The sequence below is a fragment of the Seriola aureovittata genome, chromosome 8 (assembly GCF_021018895.1).
Source record: "Seriola aureovittata isolate HTS-2021-v1 ecotype China chromosome 8, ASM2101889v1, whole genome shotgun sequence".
In the NCBI taxonomy this organism is placed as follows: Eukaryota; Metazoa; Chordata; class Actinopteri; order Carangiformes; family Carangidae; genus Seriola; species Seriola aureovittata.
In genome coordinates, this window is record NC_079371.1 from 21,980,251 (window position 1) to 22,001,484 (window position 21,234).

The window sequence follows — 21,234 nt, forward strand, 5'->3', positions numbered from 1 at the left end:
ATGTTTGATCAGGTGTCCAGCTCAACAGAGTGCCAGGAGCCAGTGTGGCTTGGTGTTGCTTCTTTCATAATGACTCTACCACCAAAAACTTTAATCTCCAGGTACGACATTGAAATGAGTGTCTATATAATATTAATATTTGGTGAGTACAGCACTTGCCTTGCTTACTGCTTGCTGTTTAGCATTGATCCCACAACCTTTTTGCAGACAATGAGAATCTGTGTTTAAGCCAGAGTCCTGCAGAGTATCACAAAAACCATGCCACAGTTTGGGCTTTTATCAGATCATCCCAGAGATGTTCAGTAGATTGGAGGTCTGGTGACTGTGGAGGAAAAGCCCTGCAGGTCATGACTCCTCACTCTTCTTTGGACTTCAGATAGCTGCGATTCATGTTTCGGCTCATTGCCCTGCTGTAAGATTAATCCTCTTTTCACGGCTTTGAGCCAGGGGGAGTGTCATGGGGTGGTCCATTTAGATTTGATGAACCTTACTTTCAGTGAAAATTACTTGTTCTTGTGTTGCCCTACTCCTTTGAAATTTAGCTGAAATTTAGCTACAGCTTGATGGTTTTAAATGTCAAAATGCACTCTTCAATGAAGTACATAGCAAATCTTTATTGTTATTACCATGTTCAATCTAAAAATACATCCGTTTGTAAGTATATACATGTTGATTTCATGTGCTCTCACTGGTTGTTACAGTTATATCTTAAAAAATGTCAAAACACTCCAACATCATCCATAACATAACACAGGGCCTGCTGCTGAGACTATTTGGAGATGATGTCGATTGTCACGATCGTCTCACCGTGCTGGTTTTTGGCTTTACAGACGTAGTTCCCAAAGTCAATGGTCTCCATGTCCTCTACAGTCATGACACTTTGGGAGACCCTTGTGGTGTGGGCCTTACCCCTGTTCACCAGCCGCCAGGAGGTTAAGATGTGAACAGGACGGTGGTCCTACACAATAAAACAAACATGGCTTCTGTTATTGTATTGATTTTTTTTTTTTTTTCAAATGCAGCAGGTGATAGTTGAATGACTAAATATATTTTCAGTCACTGTGTGAGATTTCTGCTTTTTCCCTGCATTAGCAGCATTGACCAGAGCTGACAAGTAATATCTCTCAAATCATCGGCTCACAGTTGGTTGATGGTGTTGGTATCTTTATTCAAAATGAAGCCTGTTATTCCTCTCACCTGACCAGGATAAGACCAAGTGAAGCTCACGTCCACTTCTGGCTCCCCCAGCACGGTGCAGGTGACATTAACGTTGTCGCCTCCTCTCACGGAGTCTGGAGACGCCTCTAGGCTCACAAACGGTGGACCGCTGGGAACTGTCAACACCAGGAAGGGAAACAGAGTGAATCTATTATTTATTATGTCTCCTTTATGTAGAGTAGTCTGTCTATCCACACTCAATGTGCTAGGAGTCACTATTCTGAGATCAGCTGGTGAAGACGACAAACCTATGATTTATAGATGAATGATGAATGATTTGTGGTATTTAGACAGTTACAGAAAACCTCCTCTCTCTCTCTCTCTCTCTCTCTCTCTCCATCTGCCAGTCAAACATGCCATGGCAGCTTAATTGTACCTAAACCACACACAATTTCCATTTACTAAATCCACCCCCTTCTGTAAAATCCAGACTGTATGTTTCCATTTCAGCTGGCAAGTGTCCACACACACCGGGCTCAGCAGCAAGGAGTGAGGAGGCTTTTGACAACTCTGAAATAAAAGCTTTTCCTGGAAGCTGACGAAGCAAAGTAAGCAGAACTTGATTCATGACTTTGTGAAAATGCCTCTCACATTGGCTCTTGGCACTTTGAGTCATCAAGGTGACTTACAAAGCTCAATGGTAAAGTTTGACATTTAAAAGCACTGGAAAATTGTCGGAGCAGCATTACAATGCGTTACTGTATTTACGACCACATTGATGTGCTGTGTGGGTGTTGTGTCCCTACCCTCCACATAGAGCAGCTGGTACATAGTGGAGACCTGAGGGGTGCCCTTGGTCACAGCCTTGCAGTAGAAGACTCCCTGGTGCTCTGGACTGGGGCTCTGCAAGACAAAGCCCTTGGTGGGGTCATAGGTCACCAGGGTGTCGTTGGCTGTGATCTCCTCGGCGGGGACTTCTCTGTGCAGGGACACCTTGGCCTGTGGGTCGGTCACACGGCAGGGCACCACAGCGGGACTGTCTGGGCGCAGGTACACAATCTCAAAGTGGATGGCAGAGGGGACGAAGAGGTTATCTTTGTCTGGTTGGAGAAAAAGATGTCAACACAGTTACTGGATTTCAAGGCACAATACACCGAGATGAAAACAGGTCACCTAATCACCAGGCTGATCAGAGTTTGAAATTCTGAACTGAAACTCAGGACTGACTCACTTTTTGAGGGTTGATACACTGATATTTCTAAGATAGGAACTGCTGATAGTTTGTGCTTGCATATTTTGAAATGAAATGAAAAAAAGGAAAAATAATTATAATAAATACTCAGGCCTATTTCTGCCTATCAGTGATGAAAATCCTCTGTGTTAAGTGTTGTCTTTTACTGGACGCTATTTTGAACTGATGTTGCTCTTGAAATGCTTATATTTCTAAAACAGTAGTTACTGTTGATGCACAGAGTTTGCATTGAGTGATATTAAAAAGAGGAAAAGTGAAACAAAAATCTGCCAAAATCAACAGAAGCTGTGTATTTTTTACAAGACATTAAATCATTAATAATTCATCGTAAAACATAGCACAGCTTCTCAGTGAGACACGTCAGGGCCTTAAAACAGAAATATATACAGAAGCTCTACTGCAGGACTGGTCAACCATGTTTTTATTCCAAGCAAAGACTCAAACTGATGAGCACTCATTAAACCTAATTTAATAACTCTTTGTTTGTTTGTATGTTTGTTGTAAAACACAACATTTACATATTATCACCATATAAAGTTGATATAGCTAAAGTGATAGCATACAGTTGTCAATTTACACATCCAGCAGACATTCATTTGGAGTCATGTCTGTGTCCATCTGATTCATGTAAGTCTAATATTCACTCTGCTTTTAGCAGCTCCACCAGCTCCAGAGAGAAACATCTGGCTCCTTAGCTACTTAATGTGTCCCTGTGTTCACCAGCTAGTCGCTAACTGTGTCCGTCTGCAGCTTGATGCTGCGCAGGTTGTGTACAGAGGGTTTATCGGAGGGTTTAGTTGTGTTGTCTGGAAACAGATGCCTCTTGTTGCTGGAAGTCGTGGCCGTGCATGTAAACACAATGAGCTTTAAGATGCTGAAAGGCTCCACAGTGGGTTTGTCACCATGAGTGACACCTTTTGCATTACACATCTGACCCATTGCTCGTGTAGTGCAGCTTTGAAAATGTATCCCTTACTGATAAAATAAGAAAGCGTGATGTGTACATGTATTGTTTTTGATCACCTGTGAAATAGATGTATGAGACGTAGGCTCGATCATGGTCCTTCTCACACTCTGTCCCATCACACAATACCACCCAGCAGCTGTAGGGCCCCGTGTCAGCGGCAGAGGGTGACGTCAAGATCAGCTGACTGTACTTGTCGCTCTGCTTGATGCTGGAGGCAGGAAACAAAATATAAGACCTTCACATCCGCATCAGCTTTACAGCATGACAAACAGCTGAGGTCCTCTTGCAGCACCTGAGGCGTGAGTCGTTGAAGGTGTCCAGGTAGGTTGGGTACGACCATCCGATGTTGTTGCCTTTGCAGCGCAGCTCTATGTTTTTCCCAGGAGTCAGATTAGTGGTCTGGCCCAGGCGAAGGAAGCGGCCCTTGTCTAAGACCTGGGTCAGCAGGGACTGGCCTTTCCCCCCTGCATCCTTAGGTTTGGGTTGTCGCACCTTCACCCGTTTCCCCCCTGGTCTGATGCGGTTCTCTCCTACGTCTTTCCTTCGCTTGACTTGTTGGCAGTCACCTGGATACACAGAGAAAAAAGAGAAGGGGGGAGGGGGGCAAAGAAATAATAAGGATAACAAAGTTGAGTCAGAACATCTTCTGTTACTGTTCTGCATCAGCAGGTCTCATTCCTGACTGAAACAGCACAGGGTCAGCCTGGTGGTGAACAGTGAGCTGCTCTTTGTGTTTCCCCAGCTGTGACAACAGTTGAACAGGAAGTGTGAAATCCTTGTTACTGGCACAAAATGTCCAGAACCCAGCCTCTTTCTTTCTGTCTCTTTTTCTCAGTGGGCACAGAACACAGAAAAGCAGAGAGGATAAAAAGATTATTGTTCAGTGGAGACGTTCAGGGTTTGTTGTTTTCTTCCTCAGTGCAGCATTAATGAGGACTCTAAGAAAAAGGTCAACAGTGAAGGCCAGTTAATTAGAAACGTCTGTTGCATGCCTCAGATCCAGCTGGTTTGAGTTGTGCAGAAAACCTTTGCAGAAACTCACAGAACTGCATGCAACCCTTCAGCAAACATTTACAATTCACATGCATTGTATAAAATTCAAATATGGCAGATTGGTGGCATTTTGTCTTCCTGACAAATGAAGTGTTTGTCTTTGACATTTGAGAATAAGATTTGCTTCTTTGTGAATGCACCTCCCATTCTTCAGCCATCACAAAGACTGCTGCCCTTTATACAACCTTAGATTATCTAATCCTCCCACTACTTCCAGGTTACACTCAAGTTCTCGTGATGAAAATAACAGTTGTGTCTGCTTCTCTCATAAATCTACGCAACAGATATGGAGACTTACTCACCATTGTGTAGCTCCAGCCAGAGCAGTGCCAGGCAGAGCACAACCCAGATCTTCATGGTGTGCTGATGGGGTGGTCAGAGGAGTGACTCCTCTACAGAGATCAGGGAAGTTTGGTGTCGGGCTCAGTAGGAAAGAAGGTCAGGCTCGGAGCTTCGCTGGAACTCTGCAGGCTCCAGCTGCCCTGTTTAGATTTCCAGCTCCATCCTCCTCACAGACTGAGAGGAAAAGGGAAAATAACTTTGGATCCCCTCTGTTTTCTCTCTCTCCTCAGACATGAAGAGTGGAAACACACACTCTGGTGCCCTCTGCTGGATCTGAGTGTGGATCATCCTGCTTTTTTAAGGGTAAATCCTCCACCTCAGAAAACCACATCTGCACTCAAAGAATTCATGCTCTCACATGTTGCACACCTGTCCACATCCTAGTTAGTGAAGTGACCGCAGGTGTTTTGACTTTAAACATTTTTAACATGCTGTGACATCACTAAACGGGGTGTGGCCAGAGTTGCAGCGTGTAAAAGTTTTAAGGGACAGAGTGACGCAGCAGTTTTCGAACATTTGTAATTCACCCCTTTAATTTATCCTTTAATGGTTTAAGGTGATGAATACTGCTGTAGTCATATCATGTCAGCATTATGTTTCATTTCATTTTATCTAATGTGTTAGTGTAATAATAGCTAATAATAATAATATAATAATTTAGTGATAGAAAACCATGCCATCTTGTTAATGGCAGCCATAATTTTTTAATTCGTATTTTGTCCAGGAATGTTTGATCTCAGTATGAATTTATGTATGCAAACTGTAAAGGAAGGTCATACTCATGACCACTGAATCAGAGCTCTGTAAATGTGTCATGATGCTGTAATCCCACCTATTAAAAGGAATGGCATCTCTTTTTGCAGGAACCTAAAGGAGGACAGGAAATATCCACTGGAATCTGCTACCAATTGTAGAAAAAAGGTATGAAATATTCACAATTTGCTATTTTGTCAGGCTTTGTAGTTGTAGATATGGATGAGTACGTGATGAACCAAACAGAAAAACAAAAGAAAACAGATCATAAGGTTATTTCTAATTGGCCACAAGGTGGTGTTACCTAAAACATAGTAAAACTTCTCAGTTCTTCCATGGTTTATAGTCAATCTCTCCACCAGCATTCACTAAAATCTGCTCCATCTTTTTTGAAATATTCTTTTAGGACAGAAAACTTAACCTCTTTAAGGCGGTGATGAAAGAAAAAGGTAAACATTAAACACTGTCTTTTTGGAAAATACATTTATTGTATTTGTCTGTGCAGCTGGTAACAAGTGAAACTTCATCATGGTCACATCTATGCACGTCATCCTGTAACTTCACTGGAAGACTCTACACGGGTAATGTAGAGGTTCAGTGTGGGAGAATACCCACCTCACTCCTGCTGAGACCAGCTTCTGAATTTTTATTTATTTATTTTTATTTTTATTTATTTAATCCAGTGACCTGCACACATCAATCAGCCTGATCGACCAGTTACCAACATATCCTACAGCCGCAGCATCTGACCTCTGGAAAAGTGAAGGATCTCTCCACGTCGGATGGTGTAAAACAGATCAGAGATCAGACAGCGAACACGTTTCTACTAGAAACTAGAGCTCACTGAGCCTTACAGCTCATAGTACTAGAAAAACGCAGATGGCCCCTAAAAGGCCTGGAGAAAGAGTGCTAGCTCTGAGTCTTCATGCAGTTCAGAACAAAAAGTCTCTTCAGACTGGTTATGAAGCAAGACCCCAGTCACTGAAGTAAGACACTGAACACAAAGAAGAAACTTGGAAAAAAGCCCATTTCATCTACTTATGTGGCAAAACAAACATCTTCCTATATAATACTTTAACTCGTAATTAATTGTGCTTCTTGTTAGGTGGCAAAGTACTCTAGTTATGACAGAATAATTTCATGACGGTTATATCAACAGCAAGTCTGCAGATGTATCAAAATGAAAACACAGTGTTATAATCTGACAGCGAAAAAAAAGAAACTACAAATACTTTTTCAGGAGAGCTTTGTCTCAATAACAGTTTTCTTATTCAGACTGTAACAGTTCATACACATAACACACCCAAGTAAAAATAGAAAAGTAAACCTGTGCTGAGTAAAACCACCACAACAGCTATGGAGATCTCAATAACTACAGTAAAGAAAGATATGACTTGTTACATAATACCCACAGAAGCCTGAAGCCTCCCACCAGCATCTGGTCGACTTTCAGGTCGCTGACATAAAAACAGTCGAGTCACAACATGTTAAGTGCCTGCAAAACTATTTGACATTTTGTACATTGGTCTAAATGTGGCAGTGTCTTTATGATCTTCTTATACAGCATCACAATTATCACAATAATGCATTATGCACATAAAAGTTCTAAAATATGTTTCGACAACACATCTTTAACCTTATATTGGTCCTTTTTCCGCTTCAGACACTCACGTAAGATAACAACAAGTGCTTTTACCACAAACTAACATCACTTACAATACTAACACACAACTGATGTATCAAAATCTAATAATATCTGGACCATTAAACGATAGCACAGTTTTCAAAGACTAAAAATCCAACTGTAAAAATCTGCTAAAAATGTAAAAACTTACAGAAAAGACAACGTGTGTGTCATGCACTAAAAAGTCAAGTCCATAATGAAAGAGAAAAGCTTTGCTGCAGTCTTGAGATGACTGCTTCAGTGTTAAAGGAAATGAACATCACTCTCCAGTGTTACCTGTCCATTCAAGTCTGCCTCCATGCTGTCCATGAAGTACAATGTGACCTACAGGATGCGGTCCCATCACAGTGATAGAGCGGCTCCACGTCACGTGGTCGCCGATACAGAATACTGACGCTGCCTTCGCAGACTGAATGTGCTCGTGGCTGAAGCACGCACGGTGAAGCAGTAATACAGGTGCATCAAGGCAGAGCTGCTGTGTGCTTTCATGCATCTGTTGCCTCACAGAGTCTGTGAATGAGCTGGTAAACTTTAACACTGGCTGGTCTTCTCTGGGAAGATGAAACGCTCTTGGTCTTTTCCTACTGCACCTGTGCCAACCTGCTTCTCCCTGCTGCTCTTGCTGTGTTCCTGGGTGGTGTTACTGCTGGTTACTGGACCCTGACGTTGGCGCTGGCGCTCCACACTATGCCACATGCCGTAGCCAAAGTAGATCAGGAAGCCTGAGAAGGGCCATTGGAAAAGATATGAGGTACCAAAAAACAGGACATTAAAGGAATAGTTGGACATTCTGGGAACTGATTTGCTTTCTTGCCAAGAGTTAGATAAGCAGATTGATACCACGCTCACTTCTGTCCATTAAATATGAAGCTGGAGCCAGGAGATGGTTATCTTAGCTCAGCATAATGACTGCAAGCAGGGCGAAGCAGCTAGTCTGGCTCTGTCCAAACAAATTTTATCAGCCAGCACTTCTAAAGCTGAATAATTAACATGTTATGTCTGGTTTGTTTGGTCTGTACAAAAATGTAAATGTAAAAGTGATAGGAAACCACAACAAAACTACAGGAATTCCCTGGTCCTGCCCCCATGGAGCTGTTTCCCAGTAAAATAAGTGTAGGTCACAAAATGTTGCACTATGGCTGCAATTGCCGTTCAAAAATTTTGGGACGTACATTAAAAGGAACCTACCCACAGCCATCCACAAAGAGAAACGTATCCAGGTGTCTCCACTCAGCTGAACCATGAGGTAAATATTGACAAATATGCTCAGAATGGGCAGAAACGGCAGAAGAGGGACCTATGATAAAACACATGTCAGATCAGCCTCATTCCATAATGCAGGACAATGTGAGAACAGCAGACGTATTGAGCTTCTACGCACCATGAAGGAGACCTTCTTGCTGGTCTGCGGCTGCCTGCAGACCATGGCGACGCAGCCGCTGAAGATGAGGAGACACACAGACAGCAATGCCAGGATCCACACTTCCATACCAAGGACGGAGTAGATGTGGTACGTGGTGAGATAGCTGACCACACACACTACCAGCACTGTGTTTAACGATACATATTTTAACAGATAATCACATGTTAATCAGGCTGCAGTCAGACAGAGCACCAATAAACAGCTGTTGACCTGTCCTGCCTACCTAGCACACTGATGGACATGTTGACCACACTGGAGGAATGCTCCGAGGGTTGGACAGGAGGGTGCAGGACAGTCTGCAGGGTGGAGCTGTCGCCCTTCAGCATGTTGAGATGGGACTCTGACTCTGTCAGGTCTGACTCACCCTCTTCAGAGGACAGGTAATCCCTCTCACTGGGACCTGCACGCCGCTCCAGAGCGCCGTCTGGCTGGTACCTGGAGGACAGATGCAGCAAAGGTTAAAGGTCATAAGTTGCTGCTTTACTAAAGTTCACAGCCTGAAAAGCTGCTTTCAGTGTTTTCAGTGTCTAAAAGTACTACTGGTTTATATATAGTGTAATCTCTCTCTCTCCATCTATATATATATATATATATATAAATATATATATTGTGAAATAGTCTAAGGTGTTTTTTTACTTTACAAAACAAGTGAGGCCTTTAAATCTGGTTCAAACCAGGGAGGGAACAGTGTGTCAGTGTCTGCTGCGGCTGTGGTGATGAATCACCTCTGTGCGACCAACACAAGTGTACAGAAAGTACAGAGTTTAGCGAGTGTAGAAAACTTAAGTAAACACCTTGGTTCACTCAAGCAGCCACTTCACGTCCACACAATGGGAGCATTCACAGCTCTTACATCACCAGTGTGATGCCAGAACATGAGGTGTAGAGTACGTTTCACAAACAGGCTAATCATACCTGTGGGCTCATAGAAAAGCTGTAAGGGAAGCTATTTCACAATTCTGCACAAATAGGTTTTCATCAAGTGATATTTTTAGTTATTTTCTATAAATGTACCCACCTGAGAATCAGTACACACACAGCAACCAGCGAGTAGGCCAGCAGCGTCCCAATGGACATCATGTCAACCAGGGCTTTGAGGTCAAACAGGAAAGCCATGATGGCTACAGCAAGCACAAAAATTAAATTAATAAAAACACGTTCACCTATAAAAGAACATTTATAAGAAATAGGAGCCTTACTGATGACTAAATACATAAAAACAGTCATTTACAAAAACATACAGTACAACATATAGTGCGACAATAATACTCTTGCAATTATAAAGGGGAAAGCTGCTCTCTTCAGATGCACCATCCAACAAATGCACATCAACATGAACAGATGCAAATTAAATTTCATGCAGAAGTGTTTGGACAATAAAAAGGCACAAAAGAGCTAAATGTTTCCAACAGCTGTGATCACCTCCATACCATGTGTCGTTTGATGTGAGATACACTGTGGTTTGCCTCTCTTGTATCTCAGCACCAGACTCCAGTGTGGAGCTGATCACAGCAGGGCAGTTCAAACACAGAGCAGTGGTATGTCCGCTGCTCCTCACAACATTATATTAAAACAAAAATAACAGAGAAAAGCTCCCCTGAACACTGCTGCCAGGTGTTCAGTACATGGCCTATGGTGGTGTGGTATGGTGAACCCTCCCGGGGTTCACAGCTACCAGCCAGTACAGCAGGTCATTCACCCTGCGGGTCTTCTAACCCCAACACCTGAGTACAGTGAGCAGGATGTTACCATGTACTGTGCACCTGGATCCCACTGAGCAGGAAAGCTTTAGAAGTAGACATTCTTAACACTGTATGAGCACCACAACAGCCTCCAAAGACCAGATTGTTTGAATTTCATGGAAGTCAGATGAATGTGTTGAAAACTACTTGGCTGAAAGTACCAAATGTGACGACCCCTGGGGTCCTCTTGGGGGTGTGCTGTCTGTTGGCCTGACCTATCCTCTTGTTCGTAGCTGATCAGGTCATTAGGAACACCTGTGTTCCCGGGTATATAAGTCCTGGTGGCTGATTAATCTCTCTCTGCTCCTCTCCACAGGCGCATCCTGCTTTTGGCTCTGTTATGTCTTCGTTTGAGTCTTATGTTTGGTTTTGCACTTTATAACACTCATGCACACCATACACCACTGATTTACTGATTTCCACACCTCATACTTGGAACAACATTTAATTCGGTTTCCTAATTTGGTTTAATAAAATATTCTTTATGAATAACTGTGGTGCGTCTCCCTTTTTGTCGTGACCACTTGAGCCGGGGTCATAACACAAAGTAGCCGCAGACTACTGTGAGGCTGTGACAAAACATGTCCTGTAATTTCATCATCATGAACACTTTTAATATAAACACACCCACTACATAACATCTCAACAGTCACCTCTCTATATATGAAAGCTGTCTTAGTAATTTTCATACAATAAAAAATGAATTTGGCCTGATTGTGTCTTATAAGCATAACTGTAGACTACTCTGTAATTCGTACCATTAGATCAGTAACTACAGTCTTGTCAGCGGCTCTGTGGAGCTGTGCTTTCAGATCCATGCTAACATCAGCATGTTTCAGACAAATGCGCACAATGACAATGTTAACATGGTGATATTTAGCAGGTATACAGTTTACCATGTTCATCATCTTAGTTTAGTGTGATAGGTAACATTGTAATATTAAAAATTCTGACCTGATGAAAGGTCATGGGATCAGCTAAATTATTACAATTCATCATGAGGTGGGGCCTGAATGTCTGCCCCAAATTTCATTGCAATCCATCTAATAGTTGTTGCAATATTTCAGTCTGAACTAAGGTTGTCACGATATCAGATTTTCATGAAATAATTATAAAAGGTCAAAAGAATTCATGGTAACGATATTATCACGATAATATTGTGATAACTGTAGAAAAAATGCAATCAGTCTAATTCATCTTGAAATTAGTTTTGTCTCTTTTTTGGCTAAGGCTCAAATACGAGTGTGGGTAGGTGGAGAGAGAGTCTATATCCATAACTGTACAAAAAATTACAAAAGAAACAATTACACTTAAAGGTTTTGCTATTGCTACGCAGCCAACGTTAGCAAAGTAACGGCAATGTTAACTCTTGTCTCTATCACATCATTATTTCTACTGAAGTTAGCACGCTAACCAGCTAGCCCCTGCCTGTTTCGTCTCAGACATAGCGCTGCTTAGAGGACGTATTATAACCTCTTGTCTTGTAAATGCAACTATGGCTGAAGCTCACAATCACCACTACAGAAACCACGTTCGGCAGCAAAGAAAGGTTACAAACAGCCCCTTTAATGGACAGTGAAAAGGCAACCAGATGAACTGACAAGCAAAAGACCCACAAGGCCTGACATCTGCTATCATGATATTATCATATATTAACATCATATCAATAGTTCATTTTTTAAATATCACGGTTATCATCAATACCAGGATATCGCAGCAAGACCTAGTCTGAACCAAAGTGGTGGACCAACTGACCAACTGATTTTGCATTCCTAACGCCATGATGTTAACACGGCTATTCATTCACTCTCTTTTTTTCTTTTCTTTTTTTAAATTGTTATTACTTAAAAAAGTGACCAAAGTCAGATGGACTTGTGGACTGAAGTGGTGAGCACAAGAAAATTATTAAAATAAGAAAAAAATGAATAATGAGTGTAATGGTTTTGTGACATGCTTTTAGAAACACCATCACCAAGTTTAACATGCAGTCACCACCAACAAACAACGATATCAATTCAAAACCCCAAACAAGGCCACGATTCAACCCCATGAGAGGCGAGTCCTCGTCTCGAGAGCTTACCCGCAGTGGTACCTGCCGCCATGGTGGCAGCCACAGGCGACTGGCGCTTACTCACTTTGGACATAAATTTGAACAGAATACCATCTCGTGCCATGGCAAAGAGAATGCGCGGTAGAGGGAACATGGAGCCCAACAGGCTAGGGAGAAGAGGGTTCATGGTTAAGTTGAGGGCATTCTGGGAAAGAAAACATGACACCTGTACAACTGTGAAAGAACAACACGTGTTTGGATGGAAAACATCCCACAAAAATGGACAATTTAAAGAAGAAAGTTTAACAGAGCGGATCAATTTCAGGATGACTGCAGTTCATGACTTTTAGGAGGCAGAAGAACCAACAGATTCATCTGTATCCTCTTACTGCGTCTTTCACAGTTGATTGGTGGAGAAAGATTAGCAGGAGTGATCTCACTTGGACGCTCCCCGGCTCTCACCTGCTACTACACCGGAGCTCATAGTGGCAATAAGTGGGGTCTTCGTCTTTGGATTGATTCGGGCTAAGGCTTTGAAAAGCACCCCATCCTCTGCCATAGCATAGATTACACGAGGCATAGGGAAAATGGAGCCCAGCAGACTGCATGAGACAGCAGAGACATGCAAGACCAACACGTTAATCAAGAGCCCAAAACACAGACACACACAATCACACACCTACAGTCACATCTTCAAAGCTTCAGAGCAAGATTAAAATCAATGAGTGCCTTTCTTTCCTGTTGGTAATGGTCCCATAGTGCCATCTTTTTCATGTACATATCGTGTGTATTGTGTATATTGTATTTATTAGTGTATATTTGGTTTATTTTTGATGTATATTTCCATAGATGTTTATTCTATAGATGTTTATTTTTCTGCTGTGGTAAATGAATTTCCCAGTTGTGGGATTAATAAAGTTAATCTAATCTAATCTAATATAAACTAATCATGTTTATCTTCTATTCATTTACATCAACTTTAATTAATGGAGGTGCTCTCAGAGCACAATTACAGGTGACCGATGTTTGTCAATTTTTCATGTTTGAAAGTAATGTTTCTGTTGGTTTTAAAGAGACTCATGAGCCCTTGAATCATTAGATTTCCCACATTCAGTTCAAAACATTAATACAAAGAAAAAATACGCTAAAGCAGCTTTGACAACGATTATGATAACGCGCTGTTTTGTAGAATTGTTTGCAAAACTGCCAGTCAGAGGGCAGCCTGTCCTAAACAGCATAAACTTGCAGCTATGACTTATCCAAGATTTAGCTGATTCGATTTAATTAATTTGGGTCAAATTTGATAATATGCACATGAGATCAGATCATGGGATGAGTTGGAGACTGACATGCACCGAACAGATGGGGAACTGAAACCCTCAGGAAAGAAAGACAGAATTAAGTCACACCAATATATCATTTTGAGACACACTTGACCACCTTATTTATGATACTTCATTATAAATAGTATATGGACACGCGGATATCTCAAAACAGAAAAGCGCTGCAACAACACATCCCATTAAGCAACAAGAATCAATCCAATAACAAGACACTTACAGAGATTTATGGTCACAGTTTTGACCAGATCTCAGTCACCATTATCACCCGTTTATAACATGAACATCAATCTGAAATTAAAGTCATAAACTCTGTTGACTCAAATACAGTCAAACTTCATCTGCTATGAATACTGATGTTTTGTGCTTGAGTTATTCTACAAAATCATCTCTTGTTAAAACAGTTGGTTACCTGGTGGAGAGGGCACAGAGGGAACCCACAGCGACCACATATTTGGCGGGGCCCCACCCCACATATTCAAAAGCCATGGGCAGTGGGCTCTTCTCATCCAGCAGATAGTAGGGCATCATCAGGGTGAGCGCAGCTGACACACCGAAGTACGCCAGGAAGCACACGGTCAGTGACACCACGATGCCGATGGGAATGGCTCTCTGGGGGTTCTTCACTTCCTCACCTGTCACACACAGACACACACAAATATGTTTACATTCAGTTTATGGCAAATTTAAGTCAAACTAAATCACAATCAATCAGAGGCTCACCTGTTGTCGCAATGCAGTCAAATCCAACAAAAGCATAGAAGCAGGTGGCAGCTCCAGCTAAGGTCCCACTGAAGCCGTAGGGCATAAATCCTCCGACTCCATAATCACTGCTCACATTAGCCGTGACTGACAAATTCCTGAAACATGTAAACTGTCATTTTATAACAACATTTGGAATTAAAATGTAGGTACAACCTGCCCACTGCCTTATTTAGGGAAGCATAACAAAGAGTTGACCTGTATCACTGTACCTGTGATGGTTTGTGTTGTTATTGTTAGCAGATGAATACATTACCTTCTAACTATGGTGACATTAATGAGGGATTCTTCAGTTATCTTCCAGTTGTATGTGTCTCCTTTAACAAAGCCGGAGATGATGACGAACAAGAGCACGAGCACATTGATTGAAGTGAAGACCTTATTGACCCACGCTGACTCCTTCACGCCAAACGACAGGAGCCCTGAACAAGAGCAAAGATGATGATGCTAAGCATAATGTTTACCACATAAATTGTTAGTTTTGTGTGTTAGCATGATAGCATCTATATTTGATCATAAAACAAAGAATTAAATTTTTGACCTGCTGATTACACTAAAGGTTGATTTAAGTTATTCTTAAACGTATAAATGTCCCTGAAAGTTATTTGGGGTGTTTCAGACCAAATCAAATTAAGGATACACTTACAAACCTTTATTTGTCTTTGAGTTTTCATAAATACTGGAACTTTTTTCTGATGAAAAGTTATTACATAAGTTCTACATCTGTCATCCAAACACCAGTGGATTCTTCCTGGGTCACACTGACCTAATGCAATCACAGCATTGGCAGGATGATAGATACAACGCATGATGAAGTCTTCAGTTTTAGCCTCAGGGTCATAAATGTGGAATGTAACCCACAATGTCCTCACAATGTCTCAGTCATCAACAGCTACTGATGATACTAAACCATCAGCTGTGACAGTGGAGCTTCTCAGTGGCCTCAGGTTGTAAAGAAACTGCAGTTGTATGAGCTGTGACTGTGGGAAAGAGGGTGCTGCGGAAGACAAAATGATCAGGGTATTTTTGCAAAGGACGGGGGTGAATGTGGGCTCCCAGTGGACTCACAAAACCCTCCAGCGTGCATGTGCCCTGCCTCGTTAACCACTTACTTAACCACAAGGTCCTGCCATCTCTTTATTGGGTTATGCCAGCTGTGGCTCATGAAAATCGTCCGTTTAAAACAAAATGTACCAAACCTAATTCCCAATTTTTTTCTCTGCAGCCTCATATTGACCTGAATGTTATGATTCTTTATTTGCTGCCTTACCAGAGAGCAGCAGTATCAGGCAGACAGCGAAGAAGTCAGGGTACTGAGCCAGACCAGGAGAGTTCATGCTGAAGTAGGTTTTACAGAATATCTCTATGTGTCCTCCTATCATTTCATCAAATGTGCCACTCCAAGCTCTGGCAACTGAGGAGGTACCTGTGAGAAAACAAAGAGCAGCCACAATGAAGACACAGGATCTTCTTCAAATAACATCTAAATCCGAGATTTTCAGTAACTCACCAATCACATAGGACAGAATTAGATTCCAGCCAGTGATGAAGGCCCAGATCTCTCCTACAGTCACATAACTGTACAGGTAAGCAGAGCCTGTTTTAGGGACGCGGGCCCCAAACTCAGCGTAACACAGACCGGCCATGACGGAGGCCAGGGCAGCAATTAGAAAAGAGATGACGATGCTAGGGCCGGAGTCTCCCTTGGCCACCTCACCGGCCAGCACATAGACGCCAGCGCCCAAAGTGCTGCCCACTCCCAGCGCAATGAGGTCGACGGTTCCCAGGCATCGGCACAGCTTAGAGTCCTCCAGGCTGCTCAGGTCGACCACTTTTCTGCGCACCAGGGAGCGGCCAAATGACAGAACCTGCTCCAGCATGTTGACACCGTCTGACAGAGGGAGAGAGAGAAGAAAAAGCTGAAAATACCTGTGCAGCTTATGAAACAAGTTTCATAAAACTTAGTATTTGAGTCTTCTGTAGAAGGTCCTGTCCTGAAACATGCTGTTTCTTGTCACTGTCCACATCAGAGCATGTAGAGCATGGCTGAACGGCTGAGCTTGGGGAATGAGGGGGTAATTTGGTTGGATGAATCAATATGTATAGTTGCACTGGAGTGTGTGCATGCAAGTGTGAAGGCCTCCAAGTTGCAGAGATGCACATAAAGAAGAAATATTGTGAAATACATTTTGAAAAATCTCTCACAATCATGGTGGAAGAAAGAGTAAAAGAAATCAGCCGGTAGCTCTCATCACCCATCCCATCACCACTATTCTTTATCTTAGCATCTGTATTTGCACTTTTTTTAACATTCAATAGCAGGTGCATAAATTGTGAAATCAAAGGCCTGCGAGCACTGTTTATTTAAGCTCCACCTGCTTCGCAGCTCCTGGAGTTTGTTGAAAAATGTTGAAAAGTCAGTTGCATAACGTGAAGAGGGAAACAAAGGTGGGGTTAGGACTGTAGAGAGGGATGTTAACCCTACAAACTATGACGTGCATTTAGGAATGCTGCCAAGGGCTATAGCGTGGTAAAGTTCATACAGTAAGTATCCCATTAAAGACTATTGTCTGGGGTCATGGTGCAGATCTAAGTACTCAAAGGGCTGCATTCATAAGCGGACCATGAATGCTCCAATATGGCACAATAAAGACATTCCAGTAGCACTCGTACCTAATGACATAAAAAAAAAAAAGGAAATTAAAAAGAAAAACTGCAAAGTCTTCTTTGTTTTCATTGTGTTGTGTCTAAAAATGTCTCTTTTCATTTACTGGATTGGTGGGGATGCTGCCTAAAATATTTGCATGAAAATGATAAAGGAAGAAAACATGCCTGCTCTGCAATGAATAGTTTCTGGCTTGCTTTTGAAGTTACGGCTCCTTCTTTGAACCTAGACGTTGATTATCTTGACCGTAAATTTACACTGACGACCGTCCCAAAATGCACTGATCTCCATTTCAGTGTGAATTTGTAGACCAAGAGAAATGAGTTTTGGGTGTGACAGCTCATTAACATTACAATGTGGGCTGTATAACAGCGTCTCACAGAATATAGTGAATGAAAACTGGAAATCACAGAGCCACATCAGATTTTGACATGTGAAAGTCCAGTTTTGGAAAAAATGACAATACAAATTTCAGTAATATTTGCTGTCAGGTAAACTGTGAATATGCATGATCATTCAAGACTTGTCACGTGTATTTCACATTGTACAGTGACACTAACATGAAGCACATATCTTACACTGAACATGCTGAATTTCTCTGTAAGGTTCACAAACAACGCAAACAAAAGCTACTGTAAATATCTGACTTCTGATTTCTACATTAGTTATTCTAAACTTACCACCGTAGCAAACCTACACATTACACTGGATTTTTTCTATTTAATTAGAGACATTCCATACACCTACCTGTTAGAATGACTGTGTGGATTGACTGGTCCAGAAGTTCAGACACTGAAACAAGAAGGCTGTCAAAAGTACTTTCCTTCCAGCCTACTTCTGCAGGGAGCGCGCTCAGCAGGTCAGTTGCACATGAAGCACAGGTAAACGTCAAATCACATCTACTGACCCCATGAACTGCAGCCTTGAAACTCTGGTTCACCAGTCCGCTCAACACTAATTGACTATGCTGGCATGTACAGTGTGCAGAGCAGTATTTTAACTCCTCCCCTCTCTGTCCCCAGTGTTTCTTCATAGGATCTGCCCTCGCCTTGCCCCTAGACTCAGACTCCAGTCCCGCCTCAGCCAGGGGAGTGACATCCCCTGAGGAGGGAGCCAAGAGGGGAGGAGGGGACCCCAGGGAAATTGGGTGGGGGGTATGTCACCTCCATGCTTGAGGTTTGGAGGAGTACTACTCTGTGGAGGCAACATTGCACCATAAGCTCTCAACGTGGGATCACACAGCAGAACAGAGAGGGGAAAAAGAGGAATCTTGACAGTAGAAATAGTGACTTCTAATGTACACTCAAATAGATCCCAGTTCACCAGATGCTTACCTACTACTGATAAATGGTTAGGCAACTGGCATTGACAAACATTGAAGCAGACACTTGTGTTTACCCAGTGCAGTCCACAGGAGTGCTGCTAAAAGCATGGGTGCTGATTGGTCAATGAAGGGTGGATGAGCTACAGTACTGGGAGGTTAAGTCCCCTTAATGGAAGACAGGTATTGCTCAATGTTCCCTGTGCTACTGGACCTATTGGACATTACAAAATCAATAACCCGTCTCTGTGTGGTACACCACCAAAAGTCTGGACTCCAAGTTGGAGCTGTTGGAGGAAAAACAGATAAGTCACATTCCCTGAGAATCACAACTAAGGTTGAGTTTGCAACGGAGAGTGTTGCTGCCAAGACCAGCTCAAACCAGCCTAAGACCTCAGTGGGAAGGTGGCAGCTGGCCCTTGGAAACACCGTCCAACCCACAGACCAGAGACTTGACAGCACAACAACAGTCATTTCTCTCTGTTTGTCTGTCCAGCCAGCCAGCCAGCCAAATATCATGGCCGATCGCCCACCAAATCTTGGCTGCAGGGGCTGATTATCTGACCTGCATGCTGATGGGAAAGCAAATGCTTTCCTTAATGGTGGGCTGACTGGAGACACTATTGTAAATGCTGGCTGTTTGTCTTACACACACACACACACACACACACACACACACACACACACACACGTGTCGACAATAGGACCGACATATATTTACATTTAATACAAATACACAATATGTCTCCCATCAAATGGCCTGAAAAGCATAAAACTAAGAAAAAAAATCCAAAATATCAGAGTGGAATTGTAAGCCCTTTCATATTTCGCTAGATAGTGCACCAAAGAAGAAGTTGCAGTAGATCACTAAAAGCTGGTGACTCTGGTAATCTGCTTGTCACACTTATTGGTTTGAAACACAGCTGCATTCCTTCCATGTCATCCAAGTTACAACTAGGACCAAACTTTATTTGTTGCTATATATTTATATATGAACTGCAATGTACATGGAGGGAATTTTTTTTATAAATGTCAAATAAATTTTTTGACAAAATTCACAATATATCACTTTTACTTTGTTCTAATAATCCCATAATATCCTCCTGTATGACATAAATACTTGCTTTTGGAATGGGCATTAAGTTTCTTCACATGCAGGTCGTCACTGTAACCATGGAAAGGATGGACAGGAGTCACCGGCTCACCGTATTTCATTGTTGACCTGCGCTAATTGTGTGAGGCCAATTGAATGCATTTGCCCTCCAATGGCTGAGTGACCTAGCTTCAAAAACGTGGATATGGTCAACAGATTGAGTGGTGTTTGCCTTCCAGACAGCGGGACTGCTCGCTCCAGTTAACACTGGTGTCACCAGGAAATGTTAGAGTGAACAATTACTGATAAGGTGGACAACAGCTGCATGTGGAATCAAGACAGAAAGAGTGACCTCAAGATTAAAAACAGCAGTTGTTGGGGAAGGAGGATACTTAGACCTCAGTTTAACAAAGACCAGGCCTAGGCTAAAGTTAATTGGATGACTGACACACTACAGGATGAACTAAAGGACAAAGCCACAGATGACTTTGGGTAATGAACAACAATAACATCTAATCTCTTTTGTGAACTATTATTAAGGAAGAAAACACAGACTAAATAAATATTTGATGGGCGATGAAAAGCAAAGTTTAATTCAAATAAAAACAGTTTGTCCAACATCACATATTGACGATGCCAGATTGAATATGTAAACCTAAATTAACTTTATCAATTTTATCTGGTTCAGTGTCACTAAGCTGAAAAAATTAAAAGACAGAGAAGTAAAAAAAATAGGTATACTTTTTACATTTAGGAAGCAAGTAAGAGCCACGGTTTATTTAGTGTAATGGCACAAAGCCTTTTCATATTACATTTCAAGAACAGTCTGGGGACTGAAGCCTGAAGACATCACCTGGTCGTAGTTTGACTTAATACTCTTTTTATTAGGTAGGAGGATGAAGCATTATTTATGGATGTATTAATCGTCGCCAGGTAAGATTCTCCCTCCCTGCTCTTCAAAAAGTCATTTCCTGTCTCTAGTTAGTATACAAGCCTTGCAAAGTATATTACTTGCAAGTACTTTCAGGTTTTTGTTTGGTGGGTCTGACTCTAAACAAAAAAAAAAAGACTACATTTGCAAAAATTTAATTGTCATACTTTGACCTTTCAGGAAACTACATTGGCCAAATGTTTGAGGGGGTCAGCGCCTTAAATCTTGGAGTTAATATATTGTGTATTCAGTGCTATCTATCTTTAGTTTCAACACATCTGGCAACCGAAACAGATTCCTTTATATATGATCTGTGATGTCCAAGAATCTTTTGGCCTCTGGGTTAATTGTGGCCTCAGGCTGACTTTATTCCAAGTCTCTCGGGATACACTGCCTCTTCCAAAAATGAATTCCACACTGAGAAAAGATAAAACGTGGGTTACAGTAAAACTGGCGGACATTCACAGGGGATTTCACAAGTTTGCAAAATTAAATTTAATTATTTGGTTGCAAACCTTCCTTCTACACTGTCAAGCTCATTGTTGGGATTTTTTTTTGGCCTTTCATATGTGGAAATTACTCCGACAAGACATGTACCAGTGATCATCATATAATCTGCATATGCACATAATGATCTCTCATCCAGGCAGCAGTGAGTTGTTTAATCCAAGTGATATCAGAACTGTTCTTTATAATCA

General features: G+C 41.9%; 2 protein-coding genes across 3 annotated transcripts; both read right to left on the reverse strand.

Annotated features, from left to right (window-relative positions):
* Nucleotides 1–594: 594 nt before the first annotated feature.
* On the reverse strand, nucleotides 595–4,970 carry pdgfrl (platelet-derived growth factor receptor-like). The gene is made up of 6 exons (XM_056382065.1): nucleotides 4,733–4,970; nucleotides 3,670–3,943; nucleotides 3,434–3,585; nucleotides 1,965–2,258; nucleotides 1,198–1,334; nucleotides 595–958 (listed from the first exon to the last, which is right to left on the reverse strand). Exons 1-6 carry the CDS (start codon nucleotides 4,785–4,787, stop codon nucleotides 770–772), a joined length of 1,101 nt encoding a protein of 366 aa, XP_056238040.1. The 5' UTR covers nucleotides 4,788–4,970; the 3' UTR covers nucleotides 595–769.
* Nucleotides 4,971–5,991: 1,021 nt separating this feature from the next.
* slc7a2 (solute carrier family 7 member 2) lies at nucleotides 5,992–18,256 on the reverse strand. Of its 2 annotated transcripts, none has more exons than XM_056383498.1 (12): nucleotides 17,939–18,256; nucleotides 16,037–16,417; nucleotides 15,797–15,952; nucleotides 14,783–14,948; nucleotides 14,488–14,624; nucleotides 14,177–14,399; nucleotides 12,455–12,591; nucleotides 9,651–9,753; nucleotides 8,856–9,067; nucleotides 8,591–8,757; nucleotides 8,398–8,506; nucleotides 5,992–7,931 (listed from the first exon to the last, which is right to left on the reverse strand). In XM_056383498.1, exons 1-12 carry the CDS (start codon nucleotides 18,222–18,224, stop codon nucleotides 7,741–7,743), a joined length of 2,268 nt encoding a protein of 755 aa, XP_056239473.1. In that variant the 5' UTR covers nucleotides 18,225–18,256; the 3' UTR covers nucleotides 5,992–7,740. The 2 variants fall into 2 exon arrangements, with proteins under 2 accessions (XP_056239473.1, XP_056239472.1); XM_056383497.1 differs by lacking the exon at nucleotides 12,455–12,591 and adding an exon at nucleotides 12,887–13,026.
* Between the last annotated feature and the right edge of the window lie 2,978 nt (nucleotides 18,257–21,234).